The sequence below is a fragment of the Eptatretus burgeri genome, chromosome 1 (genome assembly GCF_056783735.1).
Source record: "Eptatretus burgeri isolate ZD-2024b chromosome 1, Ebu_testis_v1, whole genome shotgun sequence".
NCBI classification, from domain to species: Eukaryota; Metazoa; Chordata; class Myxini; order Myxiniformes; family Myxinidae; genus Eptatretus; species Eptatretus burgeri.
Window position 1 is genome coordinate 90603184 of NC_140961.1, and position 23037 is coordinate 90626220.

At 41.0% G+C, this 23037-nt stretch overlaps 1 protein-coding gene across 1 annotated transcript in view; it reads left to right on the top strand.

The window, feature by feature from the left end:
- LOC147034938 (transmembrane protease serine 2-like) overlaps positions 1-23037 on the top strand; it is a 115691-nt gene that overhangs the window by 21290 nt on the left and 71364 nt on the right. The window contains exon 3 of the mRNA XM_085891513.1: positions 16297-16398. Coding sequence (XP_085747639.1) covers positions 16297-16398 — 102 coding nt within the window. The remainder of the gene's footprint in view (positions 1-16296; positions 16399-23037) is intronic.

Below are 23037 nucleotides of genomic sequence, written 5' to 3' on the forward strand. Positions count from 1 at the left end.
CACTCTTTTATTCCTCTTTTTCCCGCCTTTCGAACAAACTCCCACACTCTCTTCAATCCCATTCTTCCCTCCAGGCCTTCAAAACAGCCGTTCACCACCACCTCTTATCATCCCCCATCCAAAACCTCGATCTTTTCTACCCCCTTTAATCCACCCCAAACATACCTCCTTCAAATTCACTGCTTTCATTCCTGAAAGTCCCTGTAATGTCCATCTTGTGTACCCCATGTTCCCTGCCCCATCCTCTCCCTTCCACAGATCTCCTAATGTCTTTGTTCCCCACTGTTTTGTCCTTCACTCTCCCGCCCCTCTTGTCTCATGCCCCCCTTGCTGTGCATTGTGTGTTAGCTCTCACACAAGCCTTGAAAATGTATCCAACCCCCCCCCAAAAAAAAAACCTTCTGAGTCATGAATGACAGTGGAATCAATGTCGGAATCTGAGTACAAAATACACTGTTTCTCGATGTACAGCCGCCATTCGGATCAATATGGCTCCAAGGTGTGACATTACTGGTGAAATTAAAAATCGACACTCGAGGGCTTTTTTCGACACTGATTGACCAAAAAAATTCAATTTTTTTTTCCATTCAAATTTGACTGTGACTAATGATTTTTCAATAGTTTTCAGAAGAAAAAAAATATTGCTTTTGGGTTCCCCTTTCATCAGGTTATCTTGGCTGATATATATATATATATATATATATATATATATATATATATATATATATATATATATATATATATATATATATATATATATATATATATATATATATATATAAATTGCAGAAGATTTCTTATACTATGTAGTGGGAAACTACCAACACATCCCTCGTGGATTTTGAAACCTGGTGTGCCAAAATAAAGAAGAATTGGGCTCAGATTAAATACTAGTGCCTGATGGTGGAGTTTCAATTACTCATCTTTCTGTTCATTTAGTCTTACGAACATCGGCCTTTGCTATGTTTAATGTTTCACTGACGCAGTTAGTGCATTGGTTGTGTGCCTTTGACCACAATAACTACACACACTAGTTATCTGCCCACATCCAATATATGAAGTGATTGTGAGAAAACCATTCAATCATCGCTTGAGAGTTCAAGGCTGGCAAGTTCACCATTAAGAAAACTGGTTGACTATTTTCTGTGATTGCTATCGACCATGCTCAGGAGCAAAACCACGCTCACATCAAAGGTGAGGTGCCATCTGAAAATCCCAATGCTTTTCACAGGTGGATGCTGTCAGGTCCTGGGCTCATCAGAGTAATTGGTGAATTTCAGGAATCGTACACATCTGAGTTAAATGATGATGCATGTCACCATGAACAGCAAAGAGTTGTCCGAAAGCATTTTACTGAGCAGGCGATGAGATTATTGTCATCGAAGATGAACTGCACAATCCCTTTCTTGAATAAGGTGATGGTCTAATTTCTGTCGACACAAAACAAATGGCTGATCCATCCGTTCTGAAGACAGGAGAGGGAATCAAAGTATCGGGCAAGAACAGTAGGAGACTTTTGTCGAGGACAAGCTAGCCGAAAGGAAAAAAAACCTCTCAATGCTACTTTACTCAAGAATAATTTGCCATTGTTTCATTCCGCCAATACATCTGTAACCCGAAAGAGTAAAAGCCAACTCACTGAAGCAAAATCTGATTGTGTGCTGTTTTCAAAGCTGTACTTTGGTTGCCAAAGAGGAGGGTGTGATCTCTTACCGAATTCTTCAAGCATGAAAAGCAGGCATAACCCCCTTCAACATCGGGCAGTGGGAAACTACGTTCCCTTTCAAAGTCAGAACTTCTTGATTACTTCGACAGTTATTGCACCATTTACTGAATGCCCAGATGTAAGAGCAATTCTTCTGGATGGAGCTGCAGTTTTGTGGATGCTGAAGTCCATTGGAGTGCATACGTTTGAACAGTATGCGGTTGATATATTCAAGCTGTACTTATTGTCGAGATTCCAGATCGCTGAACAACTTGATATAAGATGGGGCTCCGAGGTGGCAGGTAACCTTAAGTCTGGAAGCAGAGAGAAACATGGAAAAGGCAAACGCAGATATGTTGTTCCATCTGCTTCAGTCCTAAAGAGTTGGAAAGACTTCCTGAGGGATGATGAAAACAAGTGAGAGTTGTTTTCTTCTCTGCCATGGTGTTGTGCTGGCTGTAATACTGACCACGGCAAAGATATCATCGTGACTGATTGAGCGCAGCTCCTCGTGTCACCATCACGTGAAGATGTAGCTTCACTTGCACCATGCTCAAACGAGGAAGCAGATGAGCAATTGTTTGTCCATGTTACTGAGGTTGCAAGTAGGGGCCATAACAAAATGCTGATATGCACAGTGTACACAGATGTAGTTGTACTTGCAATTTTGGTCATACACAAACTAGATATTGAGGAAATATGACTGGAGTTTGGCACGGGGAAACATTGAAGATATATTGTAGCTCGTGCAACATCTCAGGCTATTAGTATTGGTGTCATCATTGCAAAGAGCCTTCTATTCTTCCATGCCTTTACTGGCTACGATACAGTCCCGCCTTTTTGTGGGCATGGAAAGTTAGGTGCATGAGAGACCTGGAACAGCTTCCTAGATGTAACATCATTCTTTGAACAAATGAGTGTGACACCTTATCATCCATCTGCCATTTGCTTGAAGTCGCTGGAAAGGTCTGTAATTGTTCTGTGTGATCAAACATGTATATGTTACATAATTCAACATGGTGTGGAGGCAGCTGTTTACCAAGAAAGGGTGATCCATAGAAGGACTGCCACCATCAGATGTAGCACTTATTCTTTGTTCGTGTGCAGCTCAAGTCTGCGGAGTTGCATCATTGGCTGACGGCAAGGCTGTGCCGCTGATACAGTGTCCTCTGCTGGTTTGGGAAGGAATTTGGATTTTGACCATGGTGCTGGTTATAGCTCACGTACTCTTTGTGAAGGACATTGTGGGATGTTTTATGTGCACGAACGAATGCTGGCAAAGGGGACGACTGTTTTAACATCCATCCGAAGGAAGGCACTCACAATGATGAAACACCTTGCCTGTGAAACACTGGGATGACAGTTTGTAGCTGGGTTATGATTCTAACCAAGGCCAGACACTTGAGAGGTGAGTGTCCGTACCTCTCGAGTCCAGGCCATACTGTCAGCCCCAGAAGTAGTACTCAACCAACACATTATTTGGGCTATATATCAAGGTGGTCATATTTGACAGCAGTTGCTAAATCTGGAACCAACGTTTCCAAGACCTGAACAATGGGGATGGTGAAGTCAGATGATGGGTCATTCTCTCTGTTATGGATACACTTCCTCAGGTATCACAAAGTGCACGTGAGCTTGTCAGATGTGGTTGTCTGAAAGGATGCGCTATGAGGCATTGCAAGTGCAAATGTGCACTTGTTTTCACAGCACTTTATGAATGGTATTGAGAATGTGAACACTCCTGAATTAAACAAAATAGCGCTGGATATGACTGATATTCCAGTTGTATAATGTGCTAGCTGACATTTTACTATTGTGAACTTTTGCCACTGATACTTTTCTCATCTCCCAAAATGCAAGAAAGGACAGTCATCGAGTGCTTCATATATTATAGAACTGGTTGGTGATATCGTTTTACATTCAATGGATGAATGTGAATGGGACATAGTCTCTGTATTGTTGCTGGTACAAAACAACGGTAACCATTGTAAATTTGTATAGGATAGAATAATTATTTGATTTTTACAGATGCTATTATGACTTGCTGTGCATGAGCAATGAATGTATACTGTATAGCAATCTGTGCTGTCTCACAGTGAACCGTTTAGTATCAGATCAGCATCAGAGATATGGAAGACTGCTCCAAATGTACTCTTTTTTTTTTTTTTTGTTAGTTTGGTGAACCTGAGCTCAAGAATACAAATTCCATCTTAATCCAAAATGTTGGTATTTATACCTGAAATGCAACCCCTGCTGCACAAAAAGGAAAAATTGAAGGTGGCTCTATATCCTGAAATGTTCAACATGAAATACTCCACCTTTGTGCCAAATTTGATACTTGTGTACATCACAGCACAATTATTTGGCTTTGTCACTCCGCTATAGATCCATAAAGTTCTAACTTCGATTCGTCAAACCAGAACACACTATTTCATTATTCATTCATCCATTATTGCTGTTGCCTTGCAAATTTCAATCTTTTCACCTTATTCTGTGGTCTCAGCAGTGGTTTCTTTGCTGCAACTCTGCCATGGAGATCTGCTGCAATCAGATTCCTGTGCACAGTGCCAGATGAGATGTTACTGTTCAGGCTTGCTCATCTGCTCTCATTACATTTTCAGCTGCTGACTTGATTTTCTTCTGTCATAAGCTGAGCAATTTCAAGTTCTTGTCTTGCTTTTAGAGAGGTTCTTCTTGATCTTGCTCGCCTTTCATTGTCTCGTATCGAGTCAGTTTTTTACAGGCATTGCAAAGTGTACCTCACCCATTGTAGGAGATCTTCGGCTTTTCTGATATTTCCTTCCGAGTGTGGCCTTCTTCACAGAGTTTGGATCTTCACATGTTGTTCTGTTGAAAGTTGCTTCTTTGGCACCATTCTGAACCTACTCACAGACTTTCAAGCAAGGGAAAAAGTTGATGAAAACTATTTTCACATATTTAATAATTTGCAACTTTTGCTGTTGTTTCTTTTAATGCGCATTAATATAACTGGTGTTGATCACTCAATCATTAGCACTGCCACCGAAGGTGGAAGGAGGTTATGTTTTCACTTATGTCTGTCTGTTTGTTACTTGCAAAGTCGAAGAATTTTCAAGCATATTGGTCAGTAGATTTTGTTAGTTGGTGAAAAAAATGTTTTGCCAAGATGTTTGTCTGTAGCATCTGTCTGTTTGTCTGTCTGGATGTTTGTTTGTTTGTCACACAATTTTTGGCCATAGTTTTCAAGCAATCGTTCTGAAATTTTTTTATGTATGGAGTTGACCGGCCAAGGGCAGCAACACCTAATTTTGATGAAGATACGAATCCAGATCTGAGAATTTTAAAAGTGATTCTTCACCATTGAGAGATAGGGCCAACAACGATATATAGCACAAAATCTCAAAAGGTTATTGATGGATTCACATGAAACGTGGAGAGGTTTGGAGTGCCACTACGAAGAATTCATTTACTTTTGGGAAAGATCCGAATCCGGATCCAGATACGAGAATTATTTAATTTTTTAGTGATTCTTCACCATAGAGAGATGGGGTTAAAATGATATTGCATGATATCTCAAAAAGTTGTGTACAGACTCGGAATAATCTTGGTCGACATGTTGGGTGTGTGACAAGGACTAATTTATTCGATTTTTGTGACGATCCGCATTTGGATATGGATCCGAGAGTTTTTCCAAGTGATTCTTCACTACTGAGAAATGGGTCCAAAAACAATGTATCGCATGAGATCTCGAAAAGTTGTGGACGAGTTATAACAAAACTTGGTGGATTAGTTGGTTAGGTGACAAGAACAAGCCGATTCGATTTTGGTTAAGGCCACAGTTTTCAAGCAATCGTTATGAGGTGTGTGTGTGTGTGTGTGTGTGTGTGTGTGTGTGTGTGTGTGTGTGTGTGTGTGTGTGTGTGTGTGTGTGTGTGTGTGTGTGTGTGTGTGTGTGTGTGTGTGTGAGAGAGAGTAATTGACAGGCCAAGGACAGCAACACTTAATTTTGGTGACGATCCGAATCCGGATCCGGATCTGAGAATTTTTCAAGTGATTTTTCACCATTGAGAGATTGGGCCAAAAACTATACATTGCACAATATCTCAAAAGGTTATGCACGGATTTGGACAAAATTTGGTGGAAAGGTTGGGAGTGCCACGCAGAAGAATTCATTCAATTTTGGTGAAGATCCGAATCTGGATCCAGATACTACAATTATTTAATTTTTAAGTGATTCTTCACCATTGAGAGATGGGGCTAAAAAAGATATTGCATGACATCTCAAAACGCTGTGCACGGATTCAGATTAAACTTGGTGGACATGTTGGGTGTGTGACAACGACAAATTGATTCGATTTTTGTGAAGATCCGAATCTGGATCCGGATCCAACAGTTTTTCAAGTGATTCTTCACCACTGAGGAGATGGAGTCAAAAACGATGTATTGCATGACATCTAAAAAAGTTGTGGACAAGTAAAGACATAACGAGGTGGATGAGTTGGTTAAGTGAAAATAACAAGCCGATTCGATTTTGGTTAAGGTCCGGATTCAGATCCGACCTTTCAGTGAGATAAAAAAAAATGTACACTCTTCAGTCTGGCGGAGGTGTGTGCTCCACCGAGTGCCATGCCGTTTTGCCATGTGTCACTGTGAGTGATTTTTCATTCTGTCAGACTGTCAATCGCCTTCAGGTCACAATTCTAAACCGTTCGTCATGAAACTTTACCAAGTTGTAGAGGTAGTCTCAACTGAATAGCCCATTGATTTTGAGGTCAAAGGTCAAAGGCCATTTTGAGGTCCATTTTCTAAAATGGTAAATTTTCATCCGATTCACTTGGAATTTGAAGAGGAGTTGCATATTTGGTCATTGAATGCAACCACCAAATATTTTTGGTGGTTTGGTCAAATTTGTTTTACGGATTTTGCAACTATCGTGCTCTGCACGACGTCTTTTTCTTGTTGGGTAGTCGATCTATCTACCCTTATTGTCAGGTTTTCCATCGTTATGTCTGTCTGTGGGGTAGTCGATCTATCTACCCTTATTGTCAGGTTTTCCGTCGTGATGTCTGTCTGTCTGTCTGTCTGTCTGTTTGTCTGTCCAGGCCAGTACTCCGTTAATCGTAGGCCGATTTTGATGAAACTCTGGTGGTAGGGTCAAACAATGACCTAGTTGTGCGCGTTTGAGAACCGTTGCTATGGACCCCTCAGTTGCCGAGCAAAGGGCCTTTGAAATTTTCAAAAAAAATCTAAAAAAATAAAAATATCGAAATTCAAAAATCAAACTATGATCGTTTGTGGGCAACACATTCAGCCTTCATGACGAAAAAATTCAGCCCGCTCCAATGAAAACTGTCGGAGAAGATAGAATTTGAATGAACCCTGGTCGAAAAAAAATTAAAAACGAAGTTCGTTATATCTCAGAGACTATTGGTCAGATATACATGAAACTGGAATGCTAGGTTCAGGGTATGGCCGAGTTATGTGTGAGAAAGAACCGTTGCTATGGACGCTTTTGTTGGCTAGTAACGGCTGAAAAACGACTAAATTTGACTTGATCGACTACCCATGTCTGCCAACCGGCTTGTTATTCTGTCTGTCTGTCTGTTTATCACCTATAGGTCACAATTTTAAACCAATCTTCACGAAACTTAACCAAATGGTAGTGTTTTTAATGAAGAAGACCCTTGCTTTTGAGGTCAAAAGGTCAACATCGGCCAAAGTTTAACAACTTTGGTGATATTTCTAAAATCCTCAATTTTCATCTGATTGACTTGAAATTTGAAGAGGATTTATATTTCAGGTCACTGAATTCAACCACCAATTATTTTTGAGGTCAACATTGATCAAAAGGTCAACATAGGCCAAAGGTCAACAAATTTGTCATATTTCTAAAATCCTCAATTTTCATCTGATTGACTAGAAAGTTGAACAGGATTTTCATCGCTTATTGAATTCAACCACCATTTATTTTTGAGGTCAACATTGGTCAAAAGGTCCACAAAATCCAAAGGTCAAGAACTTTGGTGAGGTTTCTAAAACCCTCAATTTTCATCTGATTGACTTAAAATTGGAAAATGATTTATATATCAGGTCAATGAATCGAACCAGCCAATTATTTTTGAGGTCAACATTGGTCAACAATACCAAGGTAGGATTTCTAAAATCCTCAATTTTCTTCCGATTGACTTGAAATTGGAAAATGATTCATATTTCAGGACAATGAATTCAACGAGCCAATTATTTTTGAGGTCAACATCGACCAAAAGGTCAACATATTCCAAAGGTCAACAACTTATGTCGTATTTCTAAAATCCTCAATTTTCGTCCGATTGACTTGAAATTTGAAGAGGATTTATATTTCAGGTCACCGAATTCAACCACCAACTATTTTTGAGGTCAACATCAGCCAAATGGTTAACATAGGCCACATTTCTAAAATTATCAATTTTCATCCGATTGACTTAAAATTTGAATAGGAGTTGCATATTTGGTTATTGAATTCAACCACCAATTATTGTTAAGGCCAAATTTGTTTTGTGGTTTTTACAAGTATCATACTTTGCGCTACATCTTTTTCTTGTTTGTTTGTTTGTTTGCTTGTTTTCTTCTTTTCTTTCTTTCTTTTGTGTCTGGACGATATCTCGGCCATCCTTTGAGCTCGAGAGCTGAAATTTGGGAACAAAAGCAAAGATATGCTTTGGCAAAAACAATGCATTTTATTTTTTGATGAATCAATTAATTGATTAATTTCTGAATTATTATCGATTAATTACTTATTTATTTTCTTTCTCATCTGGGAAATATTTCAGGCACCTTTTGAGGGAGTAAACTAATGGTGTGTGTGTGTGTGTGTGTGTGTGTGTGTGTGTGTGTGTGTGTGTGTGAGTGTGTGCGTGTGTGTGTATAATATGAGATAAACTGTTGTGTCTGTCTGTCTCGTTCAGAGCGGCCACTTCCTGTGCTTCATTTGATGAGGTGTGCACGAAGCAAAAGCTCGACATTTACTTTTGACATTATATCAGAACAAGCCTGAATAATATCAATGCGAAATTTTATTTGGTAAGCAGGATTTTCTGCACTATTTTCAGACAAATCCAACCACCCGCTTCCCAATGTTACACCACCATTTTGTGTTGGGCAGTATAAGTAGCTCAGAGATTTGGCTATGAGTGAAACCAGGAGTGCAACACATTTAACCATTTTAAAGTCCATAAAATAATTTTAACTAATAGATTAAATGAAACTTTTACTGTCGCTGGGAACAGGCACTTTTTCTTGTTACTCTGCACACAGAAGCAAAAAGTGGGGTTAAACTATTGGCGAACATCTGTCTGTGTCCGTCCTTCATTGAATCATCAATTAATCATTTAATTGTTTATTTTTCGATGAATTAATTACTTTTCAAAAAGTTACAGATCTGAATGAAGCATCGGTGGTTTTGGTATTCTATTAGCCAATTGAATTAGAAATTCATTATTTTATCACCATTATTTATTTACTTTAATTATGCAATTAATCAATTAATCAATCAATGCGAAATTGACTTCCGGTTCCGGGTTTGGAGCGACGAGAGGTCTCCTTTGGGGCTCTCTGCTGACGTTCTCAAAGTTAAGTTTCCGGTCGTTATTTGTCCCGTTTTAACTGTTTAATTTTCTCACCTATATGTTACTGTGTGTTACTAGTTCGGTTTTGTTTCAAAAATCGTGCTATTTTGTGAGTTTTTTTTGTCGACGTTCTTACCGGGTGTTTGAGGCCTTGGCCAAGGCTTGAGGCCGACCGGTTCTCCTTGGTGTTCGATCGTTTTTTTTTCTCCCCATTACCTTCAAATTCTATCCTCCCCATTACCTTCAAATTCTATCCTTCCCATTTTCCTAACGTCCACCATTCTCCCAACTAATCTCTATTTCTTATCTCAAAAAAAACAAAAAAACAACAACAATACGCCAACCTTCTCCCGATTGTTCTTCTTCTTCTTCTTCTTCTTATCACCTCCTCTTCTTCTTCCTCGATTTTTTTCCACAACACTTCCATGACCTAATCTGTTGAAAACTCTCTCAAACAATAATAATAACAAAAACGATCTTATAATGCTTCATCTTCCTCTCTCACACATGTGGTACTCTTTACTGTTTCATAATGCACTACTCTTCTGCTATTTTAACAGACTGCTCTCATTTCGAGCTCTCCTTCATTCCTTGCCGAAAATATCCAACTGTTACAGCGTTTCTTCTATCCATTCTCTGAATTCACCTTTATTGCATCCATCAAGAATTGTGTTAAATTGCATCTCTGACCTAAAACTTTTAAAAACCACAGTTTGCCATGGATGTTCGCTTTCCATTAACCATTGTTTTTTTCCAACTTTAGTGACAACTCACCCCCCTCACCCCGCACTCTCACTCTCAAAGCAACCATCCCACTCTTCTCCCTCCAAGCCTCCCTCTCACCTCTCTCAAAAATTCCCCCTTCACCTTTCTCCCACCTTTCATCCCCCTCACTCATCCTTCTAAAAGTTAGCCCCCCTCTCATCCACCAAGCTGCCTCCCTCCACTGCCCTCTCACCTCCATCTCTTCACTCCACCTCCTCAAATCCTCAACTGCCTTCTTCCCGCTCTCTTGTCCCCCCTCTCCCCAGCACCACAGAGCCTTTTCTCCTCGTCATTCGGGCCCCTCCCCGAGCTATTCTGCAATACCCCACACTCTTTCAACAACCCTCCTTACCTCCCCCCCCCTCGTCCCTTGTCCTACCCTCACCCTCCCCCACCCCCTGCACCCAAGGCCTCCTCCCCCACTTCTTCATTAAAAGTGTGGTCCTCAAATATCCGGGGCCTTCACTCAAACATTTCAGATCTTTCCATAAAGGCTGCCAATGACAAACCAGACATAATCTGCCTAACAGAAACTTTCCTCTCCCAAGACATGTCTGACTCCCGAGTATCTCTCCCCGGTTACTCCCTTCTCCGGTTTGACAGACCTGAGCCTGGTCCGGGTGGAGGTGTTGCTCTCTTCATCAAAGACTCTATTGCTCACTCTCCATGCACTGCTCTCACTCCCCTCACCCCCAGGAATACCTCTGGCTACGGCTTCCCCTCAACTCTCACCTCATGTTTATATGTGTACTGTACCGTCCACCGAACAGTGATGACTCCATCTATACCTCACTATCCGAAAACATGGAACATCTTCCATCTTCTCATCCAAACTCTCTCTTCCTCTTATGTGGTGACTTCAATTGTCATCACGCCAGTTGGCTAGGTGTGGGTACCTCTCTCACCTGCCATGGCACCTCAGCAAAAGCATTCTGCGACTCATTGGGACTGACTCAATCGGTCAACTTGCCGACCTGGATCTCAACCAATGGAACTTCATCTCTTCAGGATCTTATTTTGACAAATTTCCCTAACAATATCTGCTGCTCTTCTCCACTCCAATCGGTTCTTCTGACCACGTCCTTGTCAAAGTGGACATCTCTCTGGCTGTTATCAGAGAACCACCTCACCGCCGTCGAGTCTGGCATTTCACTGAAGCTGACTGGCAGGGTCTACAAGCATCCATCAAACTTATAGACTGGTCTCCTATCACTACTTTCTCAAACATCAACTCATCCTGGGAATTCTTTCAAAGAAACTTGCTCTCCCTCATGCACAGATTTATTCCTCTCTCGTGTTCAGTTGTCCTACCCTTCCTCCCGCCCTTGGTTTACTGAAGCTGGTGGTGAGGTAGTTGTCCTGAAACAACTTGCCTTTGCCTCATGGAAAGCAAATCCAACTGAGGGCAATCTCAGTTCCTTCCACAAAGCTCAAAACAAGTGTGTATCTACCCTCAGGAGAGCCAGAAAACAACAACTTTCTCATCTCAAGTCTGAACTCTCAAACCTCTCTCCCTCCTCAAAATCCTGGTGGCGTCGAATCAAATCTGTTTCTGGTGTATGTTCCCCCTCCATCCCCTCCCTTACCTCAAATGGCTGCACTGCTGATACCACACGTGAAAAAGCTGAATGCTTCAACTCGGTGTTTGCAGCTAAATCTTGTGTCCTCAACCCATCACTTTCTCTAGCCACCTTACCAAGTCACACGCAACTGTCCCTGGACTCTGTGTCCTTTTCTCCTGAGAAGGTGGAGAGCTTGCTGTCAAACCTCGACTCGGATTCTGCAACCGGTCCAGGCGGCATCAGCCCACGTGACCTCAAAGCCTGCTCTTCTGCTATTGCTCACCCTCTCTCTGTTCTATTCACCCTCTCATTTGCTCAAGGTCATCTGCCATCTGCATGGAAATCTGCAAGCATCACTGCCCTGAATAAAAAAGGTGCAAAACAGATCCCTGCAACTACAGACCAATCAGCCTTCCCCCAATCATCAGCAAGGTTATGGAATCCATCATTGCTTCAGACATGAAATCCTTCCTCTTCTCCAATGCCTTGATTTCCGATCATCAATTTGGTTTCAGACCAGGTCACTCGACCCTGAATATGCTGCTTCTGCTCTCCCATCAATAGATGGAGGTTCTCAATGCCAGACAGGAAATCCGAGCCGTATCCCTGGACATATCACGTGCTTTTGACACAGTCTGGCACCCTGCCCTGCTCACCAAACTCTCTTCCTATGGTATCAAAGGCCATCTCCACTTATGGCTCGCAGACTTCCTCTCCTGTCGCAGTCAACGTGTGGCCCAAATGGAGTTCTTTCATCCCTTCTTCCTATCCACGCTGGAGTTCCTCAAGGTAGCGTTCTGGGCCCTGTTCTTTTTCTGGTTTTCATCAATGATCTCTCCGACTCTCTGGAAAATCCTCTATATCTATTTGCTGATGACTCCACCCTCTGCCGTACCATCAGTCATTCCTCAGACCGTCAAGCAGCAGCTTCTTCGCTCACTGCAGATCTGATAAAATCACAAACTGGTCCAACACGTGGAACATGTCTTTCAATCCAGACAAATCTCACACTCTCACTATGTCTCTTCGAAAGGACCGTTTAGAAACCCCCCCCCCCATCCACTTTCTCAACAATCCTCTGGAAGAAGTCCTTTCTTTCAAGCTTCTGGGTCTCACTATCTGCCATGACCTTTCCTGGGAAAGTCACATCTCCAACTTCGCCTCCAAAGCCAGTCGCCGACTGGGAATCCTCCGTCGTGCAAAGTCCTTCCTCGGCCCTCTTGAGCTCCTCACCACTTACAAAGCTTTTGTCTGTAGCCTGATGGAGTACTGCTCTCCCCTCTGGGCTGGTGCTCCTGCCTCCCACCTTTCTCGGCATCACGCTGTCGAAACCAGGGCATTTAGGATCATTGGTATCTTCTTACAATGAAGCTGAGTCTTTGGGCCTCTCACTCAATCACCGCAGGTTGGTCGGTGGTCTTTCTGTCTTCTACCGTCTCCTCTCCAGCCTTGCCCGCCCCCGCTCTCTCTGTAATTTGTCCCCACCACATTTCCACAGGGCGCTCAAGGTCCGCCAACAACCCCCTTCTAGTAAGACTACCAAAATCACGAATCGCTGCTCATCTTCACTCTTTCATTCCTCTTTTTTTTCCCGCCTTTGGAATAAACTCCCTCACTCTTTTCTTTCCCATTCTTCCCTCCAAGCTTTCAAAACAGCTGTTCACCACCACCGCTTATCATCCCCCTCCCAAATCCTCGATCTTTTCTACCTCCTGATAATCCACCCAAGCCCACTTCCTTCAATTCCCTTGCTTTCCTTCCTGAAAGTCCCTGTAATGTCCATGTTCTCTTCCCCATGTTCCCCGTCCCATCCCTCTCTCTTCCACAGATCTCCTAATGTGTCTGTTCCGCACTGTTTTGTAACTCCCACTCCCGCCCCTCTTGTCTCATGCTCCCTTGCTGTGTGTTGTGTGTTAGCTCTCATACGCGCCTCGACAAGGTATACAAAAAAAAATAAAAAAATAAAAATCAATTGTTGTACACCATTCATTCCCAATTCAATATAAATGTTCTGCATGGTGGCATTGGCGGCAACCAAAGGCGCCTGGCAATGTCGCATGCTGGAGGATATGTTATTTATTTATTTGGCATGGGGTCGTGTACTTTGAATGGACTGTACTTGTAGCTTATTATGATTTACTGTTCAAAAATGTTTGCTTTCAAAAGCTATTAACTTTCAAACGAAACCATTTTAGCTCATCTTAAACAAATTGTTCAGGTGTCGTTTTAGAATCACACAATTTTGATGAAATGAGCATTTAGTGGCTCTCAGCCTTGTTTAGGGTAAATTGAAATTTTAACAAAAACTTTTGTGATTGTCACCAACGCACCTGAAGTAGTTGGTGATGAAGCACTGTGCAGTGATGATTCTATACCAAGTTACATATAAATTGAGTGAATACTTTTTGAGAAGTAAAAATTGGGGATCCCAGAATCATAATGACCTTTGAGCTTTAAATTGACTTTTCTAATATGCAACTTTTTGATGGAAATTGCAAGGCATCAGGAGGCCTTGGTTCTCATAAGTTCTATAAAGTTTGGTTGCAATAGGACTATTACTTTTAGCATCATGGGTGATGAAGGTTGTGGTCAAGTTTCATCAAAATTGTCAGGAGGCATTGGTTCTCATAAGTTCGACAAAGTTTGGTTTCAGTAGGACTATTAGTTTTAGCATCATGGGTGATGAAGGTTGTGGTCTAGTTTCATCAAAATTGTCTGTAGTTTCAGAGAAATGAGCAAATACCGATTTTGGGTGATCAAACCTGGACCCATTTGACCATCCATACACCCCTTTCGACCCTGATTTTTAAAAAATGCTGTGAACAAACTTTGGTACATCACAGGTGAAGAAGGCTGTGGTCAAGTTTCATCAAAATAATGTGTGTAGTTTCAGAGAAGAAGATCCGAGTGTTTACATCCTGACTCACTGACTGACTGACAGACACTGCAAAATGCTAATATCTCACCAGAACAATTTGTTCCAGGTGAGCTGAACATGCAGATGATAAGCTGTCACATCCGGAAGTCACTCAAAGCTGAATTTAATTGGTCATTACGTTGTGCTGCATCGAAGATTGTCTGAGAGAGTGATTGCACAATATACAATGATGCACAATTATCGACGATAACTCATCATAAAAGTTGAACATGGATGTAATGGGGGTAGGATAATTTATTTTTCTGCATGGTCCAGTTACCCCATCCTGCACAGTGGTACTGTGAATAGGTTTCCTTGTTTCAGGACTACGTGAAGGTTTTGCCAGTTTTTCTCTTCTTATTTTTCTCTCTAACCCTTAGTATTTAGGGGCTCTCAGCCTTGTCTTGGGCGAATTTAAATTAAAAAAAAAAATTTGCGATTGTCACCAACGCACCTGAAGTAGTTGATGAGGATCGTCAACCACGACACATTCCAAAATTATCAAAAAATTGTGACCAACAAAGCCATTACCAACAATTTTGTTGCATGGCATTGGCTGGTGTGTGGTGGCCCTTGGTCATCATGTGTCTATTAATGGGACCCTCTAATCTCATCTGTCTGTTTAGGCTGAAGTGCCGTAAGGCAACGACTTTTGCAACATCTTGTTCCTAGTATTCATAAATGATCTTTCTGATTCTCTGTAAAATAATCTTTACCTCTTTGCTGATGACTCAACCCTCTGCGATGGCATCCCTCATCCCTCAGATGGGCAAGCCGCAGCCTCTTCCCGCTTTGCGGACCTTTATAAAATCCCGAGCTGGTAAAACAATTGAAATATGTCTTTCCACATTGACAAATCTCACACTTTCATTTTGTCACTCTGGAAGGGCCATCTGGTAAACCCTTCGATATACTTCCTTAACAAACCTCTGGAAGAACTTCAGTCACTCAAACTTTTAGGACTCACCATCAACTATGATATTTCTTGGGCAAACCACAGATCTATGAAAGCCTCCAAAGCTGCAATCTGACTTGACATTCTCCATCATGCAAAGTCTTTCGTTGGCACAGCTGTACTTGTATCAACTTACAAGGCATTCAAGAAATCCAGGTTTGACCTTCCCAAATAAGTATTTGCTTTGTTTTGCTTCATCCGAAGTTTAAAGAACTACTTCTCTCCCCACTCACATCCTGTTTGGCTTGACGCTAAACAAACCAAGGCCCTCAAAATCATTGGTCCCTCCCTTGATAAAGGTGAGTCTCTGGGGCTAATACTTTTACATTGCAGACAGACTGGTGGTCTCTCAGTGTTCCACAATTGCCTTTCTGGTCTTGCACCCTCTGCCATTACCATACTCTGCCACTTCAGTAATTTTCTGTTACTCCAGTAATTTTCCATGCTCTTTCTTTCTCAAGGTCCACTATTTTGTCACTCTCGGCTCAACCCTGCTGTTGGTATGTCCCAGTCCCTATTGCCGCTGTTCTTGTTGCTATTTTATGTCCTCGCTTGCTGTGTTGTAACTCCTTCACGAGCCTTGACCCTGTGTTCAAAAACAGAGATCATAAGTCAAGATGGATTTCTGACCTGAAGTGTTGGTGTCATCTCGATTTAAACCACTGGATATCATAAAATTTGAAAAGTAAAGTAATTCCATTAAAATATCCTAAAAATTTTATGTTTTGTTTTTTTCTGTTCATCATTTGATCAAAAAAATTATGATGAAACATGATTGAGATTCTTGACTTATGATGTTGTGTTTGCAGAAAACGGGGCAGCAGGGCGAAGCGTCTTGAGAAAGTGTATCATCTATTTTCTCATCCTGCTTCTTCTCGGAGGAGCCGTGGGAATCGGTCTTTGGTGGTATTGTAAGTTTAAATGCAGTTTTGCAATACAGTACAATAGTGTTGTGTTATTGGATTGTACAGTATTTGGATCAATTGACAATTTATTTTCATATTAGTTTATGAAAATATATTTTGACAGAAACTCAGTGAATGTCAACACTCGTATATCCAAATCAGAAGAAAAAAAAAAACATGAAAAACGAGAAGAGCACTTGGTAGAGCACATACCTCTGCCGCACAATGTCTGATCCAGTGAAACACATCGGGCCCAATTTTTTTCTTGGAATACAATGCTTTATATTGATTTTAGCTCCATCTCAATAGTGTAGTATCATTTTAAAAATTAAAAAAATTGCTGTCCAGATCTCGATTCAGATCTTCATGAAAATCAAATCAATTTGTCCTTGTCACACACCCAATCTGCCACCAAGTTTTATCCGAATCTGTCACAACTTTTTGAGAAATCCTGCAGACACACAAACAAACAAACAAACAGACAGAAAGGGGTGAAAACATAACCTCCTTCACCTTCGGTGGCGGAGGTAATCAGCCGTTCTGAGAGGGTTTCCTCTGCTGGGTAGTGCATTTCACAGCAAAGACTCAACCATGAGAAATAAGGAGCTTTCAAAAGACCTCGGGGATAAAGTTGTGATAGGTGAGAGATCAGGAAAATGGGTATAAATATATTTCAAAGGCCTTGAATATTAATTTGGAGCACAGTTAAGACAATCATTAACAAGCGGAAGGTATATGGTACCACCAAGACCCTGCCGAGATCAGGCTGTCATAAATATATATATATATATATATATATATATATATATATATATATATATATATATATATATATATATATATATATATATATATATATATATATATATATATATATATGATTGACAACAACCACAATCCTCAAGCCAAAGTGGCTGCATAAAGCAACCAAAGAAGACTTACACAAGGTAAGTGCTAACATTGTTCCAAACCCTTCCCAGAGTTCCTCAACAACTATATAGATGTTCACACATAGTACACACATAATCTTATTGCTATACACACCCTCAGCTACTGGACCAGTTTCATCACTTATTGGTGAATCATCAGCGACATCATAGACAGCAATGCATTCCAATGAGGCTTCCAAGCATGTACCATGTGCAAACGTCAAAAGCATGCTTTGGTCCACAGATGATTGGCGGGTTGGCATTAGGGATAGTTAACACCCTTGAGATCCAACTCAAAAGCTGGTCAATCAGCCTGGTCCAGCTGCTCAAAGTAACCGGCCCGGCAGGCCTTCACTTCGGACTCCTCTGTCAAGAGCCCTCCACCCTCCGTTCTTACTGCAGTACACCGAGGGATGGGTTTGGAGGAACACAATGCACAACTTCCTCTGAAAGCAGGTGGAGAATCACTTGACCACAGGTGATGCTCTACCGCTTCACAGATTATTCGCACATAGGCCTCCTTGTCCACCCTCAGTGCACGTACAGTTTTATGCCTCAACACCCTGAACAGCTCAGCTCTGCCATTCAGCTTGGCCCTGCGACTCTGGTCAATGGTATCCAGTGTCCCTTGAGAGATAAAATTATTCTTTGCCCCAGAGTGAGTTCCAAGACATCCACCGCCAACATCAAGGTTGGTCATGTTGAAGGCACTCGACAACTCTTCACGATTCCCCAAAGCACTCGGACCCCGCAAATTCCCATTCAATCTGTTCACAAACTCCTCAGCTATCATGTCATCCTTGAGCTTGCCTAATCCAGCCTAGGCTGGGATGGTTCCATTACCCCGCATATAAGCTGCAACTTCGGAGTTGCAACCACCAGCCTGTGGTTGGAATTGAGGAACTAAGCACTCCGGGAGACCCTACCGCTCTGGAGCATCCTCCAGTGACCATCAATAAGCATTTGGTCAATCTGCTTTGCCACACCACCAGCGTTGGAATACCAAGTCCAGCGATGAGCCTGTGGGTGCTGAAACCATGTACCAGCCTTCCTAAGTCCATGACTTCTTGCAAAGTTAAGGATCTTCGTGCTTTTCTGGTTCAAAGTTCCAGACCCACAGGGACCAACACATGTCTCATGACCATCCCTATCAGTTTCATTCGATGCATTGAAATCCCCCAAGACGAGAAGTGTATCCAGCCTGGTGCACTGATCAACCACAGACTCAAAACTGGCATTGAATGCATCCTTCACTGTGAGATCACTTACCTCAGTCAGAGCATATCCAGAGACCAGAGAAACGACACCCAAGGAGTGACAAATCCTTAGTCTCATAATACGCTCATTGACCGGTGTTACCTCAATTGCCATTGGAATCAGCTTATTGGACACAGCTACAGCAACTCCTTCAGCATAGTAACCATCAGAGCGACCAGAGCAATAGTAGGTGTAACCACATGCTATGATCTCGCCACTATCCGGTTTCCGATCCTCAGAGAGTGCTGCATTCTCAATGTTCAAACTCTTGAGCTCAGATGATAAAAGACAGGTGATCATCCTCTCTTAGTGAAAGGCCATTCCAAGCACCCATCCAAAGGAACCACCTCAGGTTAACCCCAAGGAGACCGCCATCTGGCGGATGACACCTCAGCACTACCCCAATTCACGCTACCGCAATCTGACCCGGGAAGGTTACCTTGTTGTTTTCTTCCTATCATCAAAGACTTGGGGTCCCGAAGGATTTGCCATTATCCCGTCATCTGGTGAGCTGCGATGCAGAGGGCAGCTGCACAGGAGGTAATCCCAAGGAGTGGGTTTTCAATTTTCTTTTTGGTTTTCTTGTGTTTTGCGGAGTGAAGGGTTTGACGGTGGTCGGAGTTCAAATCCTGCCAACATTCTCCTGAAAATTTTTACCCAATTGCAGGAGGACATCCGCAGACAGTTGGGTACCAGATTATGATGGGCATTGTCTCACAAGTAGCTCCTCTGCCCTTTGAGACCGGTGGAAACCCTAACATTATTTCCTGTTATCCTTTCAACACGATATCTCTCTACTTTCATCTCAAAAAACATCATTCTGATCACAAATTAATACTATACCATGAAAACAACAAAATACAATGTTACAAGCACTCATGAGGTAAATGAAGAGAAACGTCGTTCTGATGTTACATCTGGATTGGGAGTTGCTTTGTACGGATCATAACTCAAAATCATAATTGTATTGAGGAATTTATGAAAACTCCCTCGCACCTTCAGAGACTGGCTGGGACCCTAAAACATTCCACACAAGGGTTGGTGGGGCTAGCCCTAAAACTGAGGGAGTAGTTTGGGGACAGACAAATCAACAGACAGACACTCCTGATATATATATATATATATATATATATATATATATATATATATATATATATATATATATATATATATATATATATATATATTGTATCTGGTTCTGTCATCAGAGCTTCACCAAAATTGAATCATTTCTTCCTTGTCACATGTCCACATTGGCACCAAGTTTCGCCCAAATCCGTCCAAACCTTTTTGAGATATCCTGCTACATATACAGTAAACCCTCTACGATTGTGGGTTTCCACCAATCACGGGCAACCTATTGTGCTCCAATTTTATTATCACGGAATTTCATTTCGACCATCACAGTTTTTGTGCTGAGGAGTCATTATTTGCATCTGCATGTATGATTTCCTCCCATTACGAGCCTTTTCTTTATCGTAGCACCATTCATTGTAGTAATCAGACCAGCATATGGGAACGAAGCTAAATTTAAAAATGAATCGTCATCGAACAGGAAATGCCATCTGGAGATCCTGTAATACTCGAGCTACAAGATCTTGTAGACACACAACAGTTAATGATAGCACCTGAACAGAAAATTATCGACAAAATTTATCATGCCAAAAGGCAGAGAAAGGTTATGACATTGTGCGAAGAAATCGAGTTGTTAGATACGTCCGTAAGAAGTGAAAGTGTTGTTTCTGTGGGCTGACATTACTGGATCAATGGATCAACTGTGTGTAAACCTGAGTCAAACATCCATTCAAGGGTTCCCTCCGGCAAAGCGCAGACATCTCATTCCGGTGCCGTGATCATCATATTTAAAGGATGGAAAAAGAGCTTAATGTTTGGATTGAGGATCAAACAGAAAAATGCCTTTGAGTCGATCGATATACTGGAGAATCCATTGTGGATTTACTCGGACTTTGAGTGGACCAGTGTACAGGAGAAACCGTTACAAATTTACCAACGTTTTCATGAGCACCTGGGGCCAAATGCTCCAGTTCAACCATGACTCATTGGAATGATTCAAGGCAAAGGGATTTGTACAGAAGCAGGTTTTTAACACCAAAGAGACAGTATTACTTTGGAAGAGGATGGCATCTCCTACCTTCCTGTCCAAGCAGGGAAGATCTTCTCTGGATGAAGGTGGTTTAGGATTGTTTTTCCTTTCTTCTTTATGGCAATGCAACAGGCGACTTCGTCGTGCTACCGATGATCCAACAGCCATCGCAAGTACTCCATCCACATCTTTCTAACCTTCACCCTCCCCCCTATAGCAGCATCAGCATCATAATTATTATCTGTGAGCTAAGTCTTGTGTTTTCTATTTTTGGCAGAGTACATACAAACGAGTACACAATATATTTACCCTCATTCATTTCACTGTTTTGGAAAAAAATTAAAAAGGTAAAAGTCGTGTGATTTTGTTTAATTTACACCATATTTATTGTGTTTACTTGTTTATTTCAATGATAATATGATATATATATATATATATATATATATATATATATATATATATATATATATATATATATATATATATATATATATATATATACATACACATGTATAGTTTAGTGGTTTATTTCAATTGTAATGTATTTATTTCTGGTTGCCGTCGATCTTCCTCGATTTTTTTTTCGAAGTACGGCAACCGAAACCCCCTCTTCCATTGGCCACTGATTTCCACAATCAGGGTTATATCACGGCATATTCCAGTAACATAATGCAGCAGGCTAACCCCCATGATATTGGAGGGTTTACTGGATGTTGTTTTTGGCTCTATTTCTCAATGATGAAAAATCACTTTAAAAAATTATCGGATCCAGATCTGGATCTTCACCAAAATCTAATCATTTTGTTCTTGTCACATACCCAAGCTCTCCACCAAATTTTGTCTGAATACACAACTTGTTGAGATATTCTGTTCACAAACAGGCAAACAAACAAGAAAAGATACCATGCAGAGCACGATACTTGCATAATCCATAAAACAAATTTGACGTCAAAAATAATTGGTGGTTGAATTCAGTGAACAAATATGCAACTCCTCTTCAAATTTCAAGTTAATTGGATGAAAATTGACAATTTTACAAACTCGGTCCATGTTGACCTTTTGGCCTATGTTGCCTCAAAAATAATTGGTTGTTGAATTCAGTGACCTGACAGGCAAATCCTCTTCAAATTTTAGGTCAATGGGATGAAAATTGAGATTTTAAAAATACCACCTTAGTTGTTGACCTTGGGCCTATGTTGACCTTTTGGCCGATGTTGACCTCAAATATAATTTGCTGGTTGAATTCAGTGACAAGAAATATGAATCATCTTCAAATTTCAAATCAATTGGATTAAAATTGAGGATTTTAGAAATACCACCTCAGTTGTTGACCTTGGGCCTATGTTGACCTTTTGGTCTATTTGACCTCAAAAATAATTGGCTGGTTGAATTTGTTGACCGGAAATATATATCCGCTTCAAATTTCAAGTCAATCTGAGGAAAATTGAGTATTTTTGAAATCTCACCTAAGTTGTTGACCTTTGGCCTATGTTGACCTTTTGGTAGATGTTCACCACAAAAATAATTCGCTGATTGAATTCAGTGATCTGAAATATGAATCGTCTTCAAATTTCAAGTCAATCAGATGAAAGTTGAGGATTTTTGAAATCTCACCAAAGTTGTTGACTTTTGGTCAATGTTGACCTCAAAAATAATTGGCTCGTTGAATTCAGTGACCTGAAGTATAAATGCTCTTCCAGGTCAAGTCAATCAGATGAAAATTGAGGATTTTAGAAATCTCACCTAAGTTGATCTTTGGCTTATGTTGACCTTTTGACCTTCTGACCTCAAAAACAATAGGCTTCTTCCTTATGACAAACTCTATCCTGTGGTGAAGTTTCATGAAGATCGGTTGAAAATTATGACCTGTAGGAGACAAACAAGCACAGACAGACAGACAGAATCACAACATCAAATGACCAATGCACTTGAAAAATCTTCGATTTTGCAAGTAACAAATAGACACAGAGACAAAGAGACAGGGGTGGAAACATAACCTCCATCCACCTTCAGTGGCAGAGGTAAAAATGCAAAAAACTACATTGGGATGAAATTCCAAAAAATATAAAATGAAATAATAAATTCGGAAGGAATGATGCCACAATACGATACCACTATCCTTTTGTGGATCTCCCTCTCACATAGACATTGTCATATAATTGTTACAATTGCCACACAGTCAGTCACCTGTGTCAACAATATCTAAAGATGTATTGATGGCAATCTGGAGAAGGATTGTGGTTTCCTTACCTGTGCCACCGAAGGCGGACAGAAGTTGTTTTTATAAAGATGGAAAAGAGGACTGAATGAGTGGAGGTGAGGTCGTTTTACCAGAAGGGCGTTGATGGTGGACTA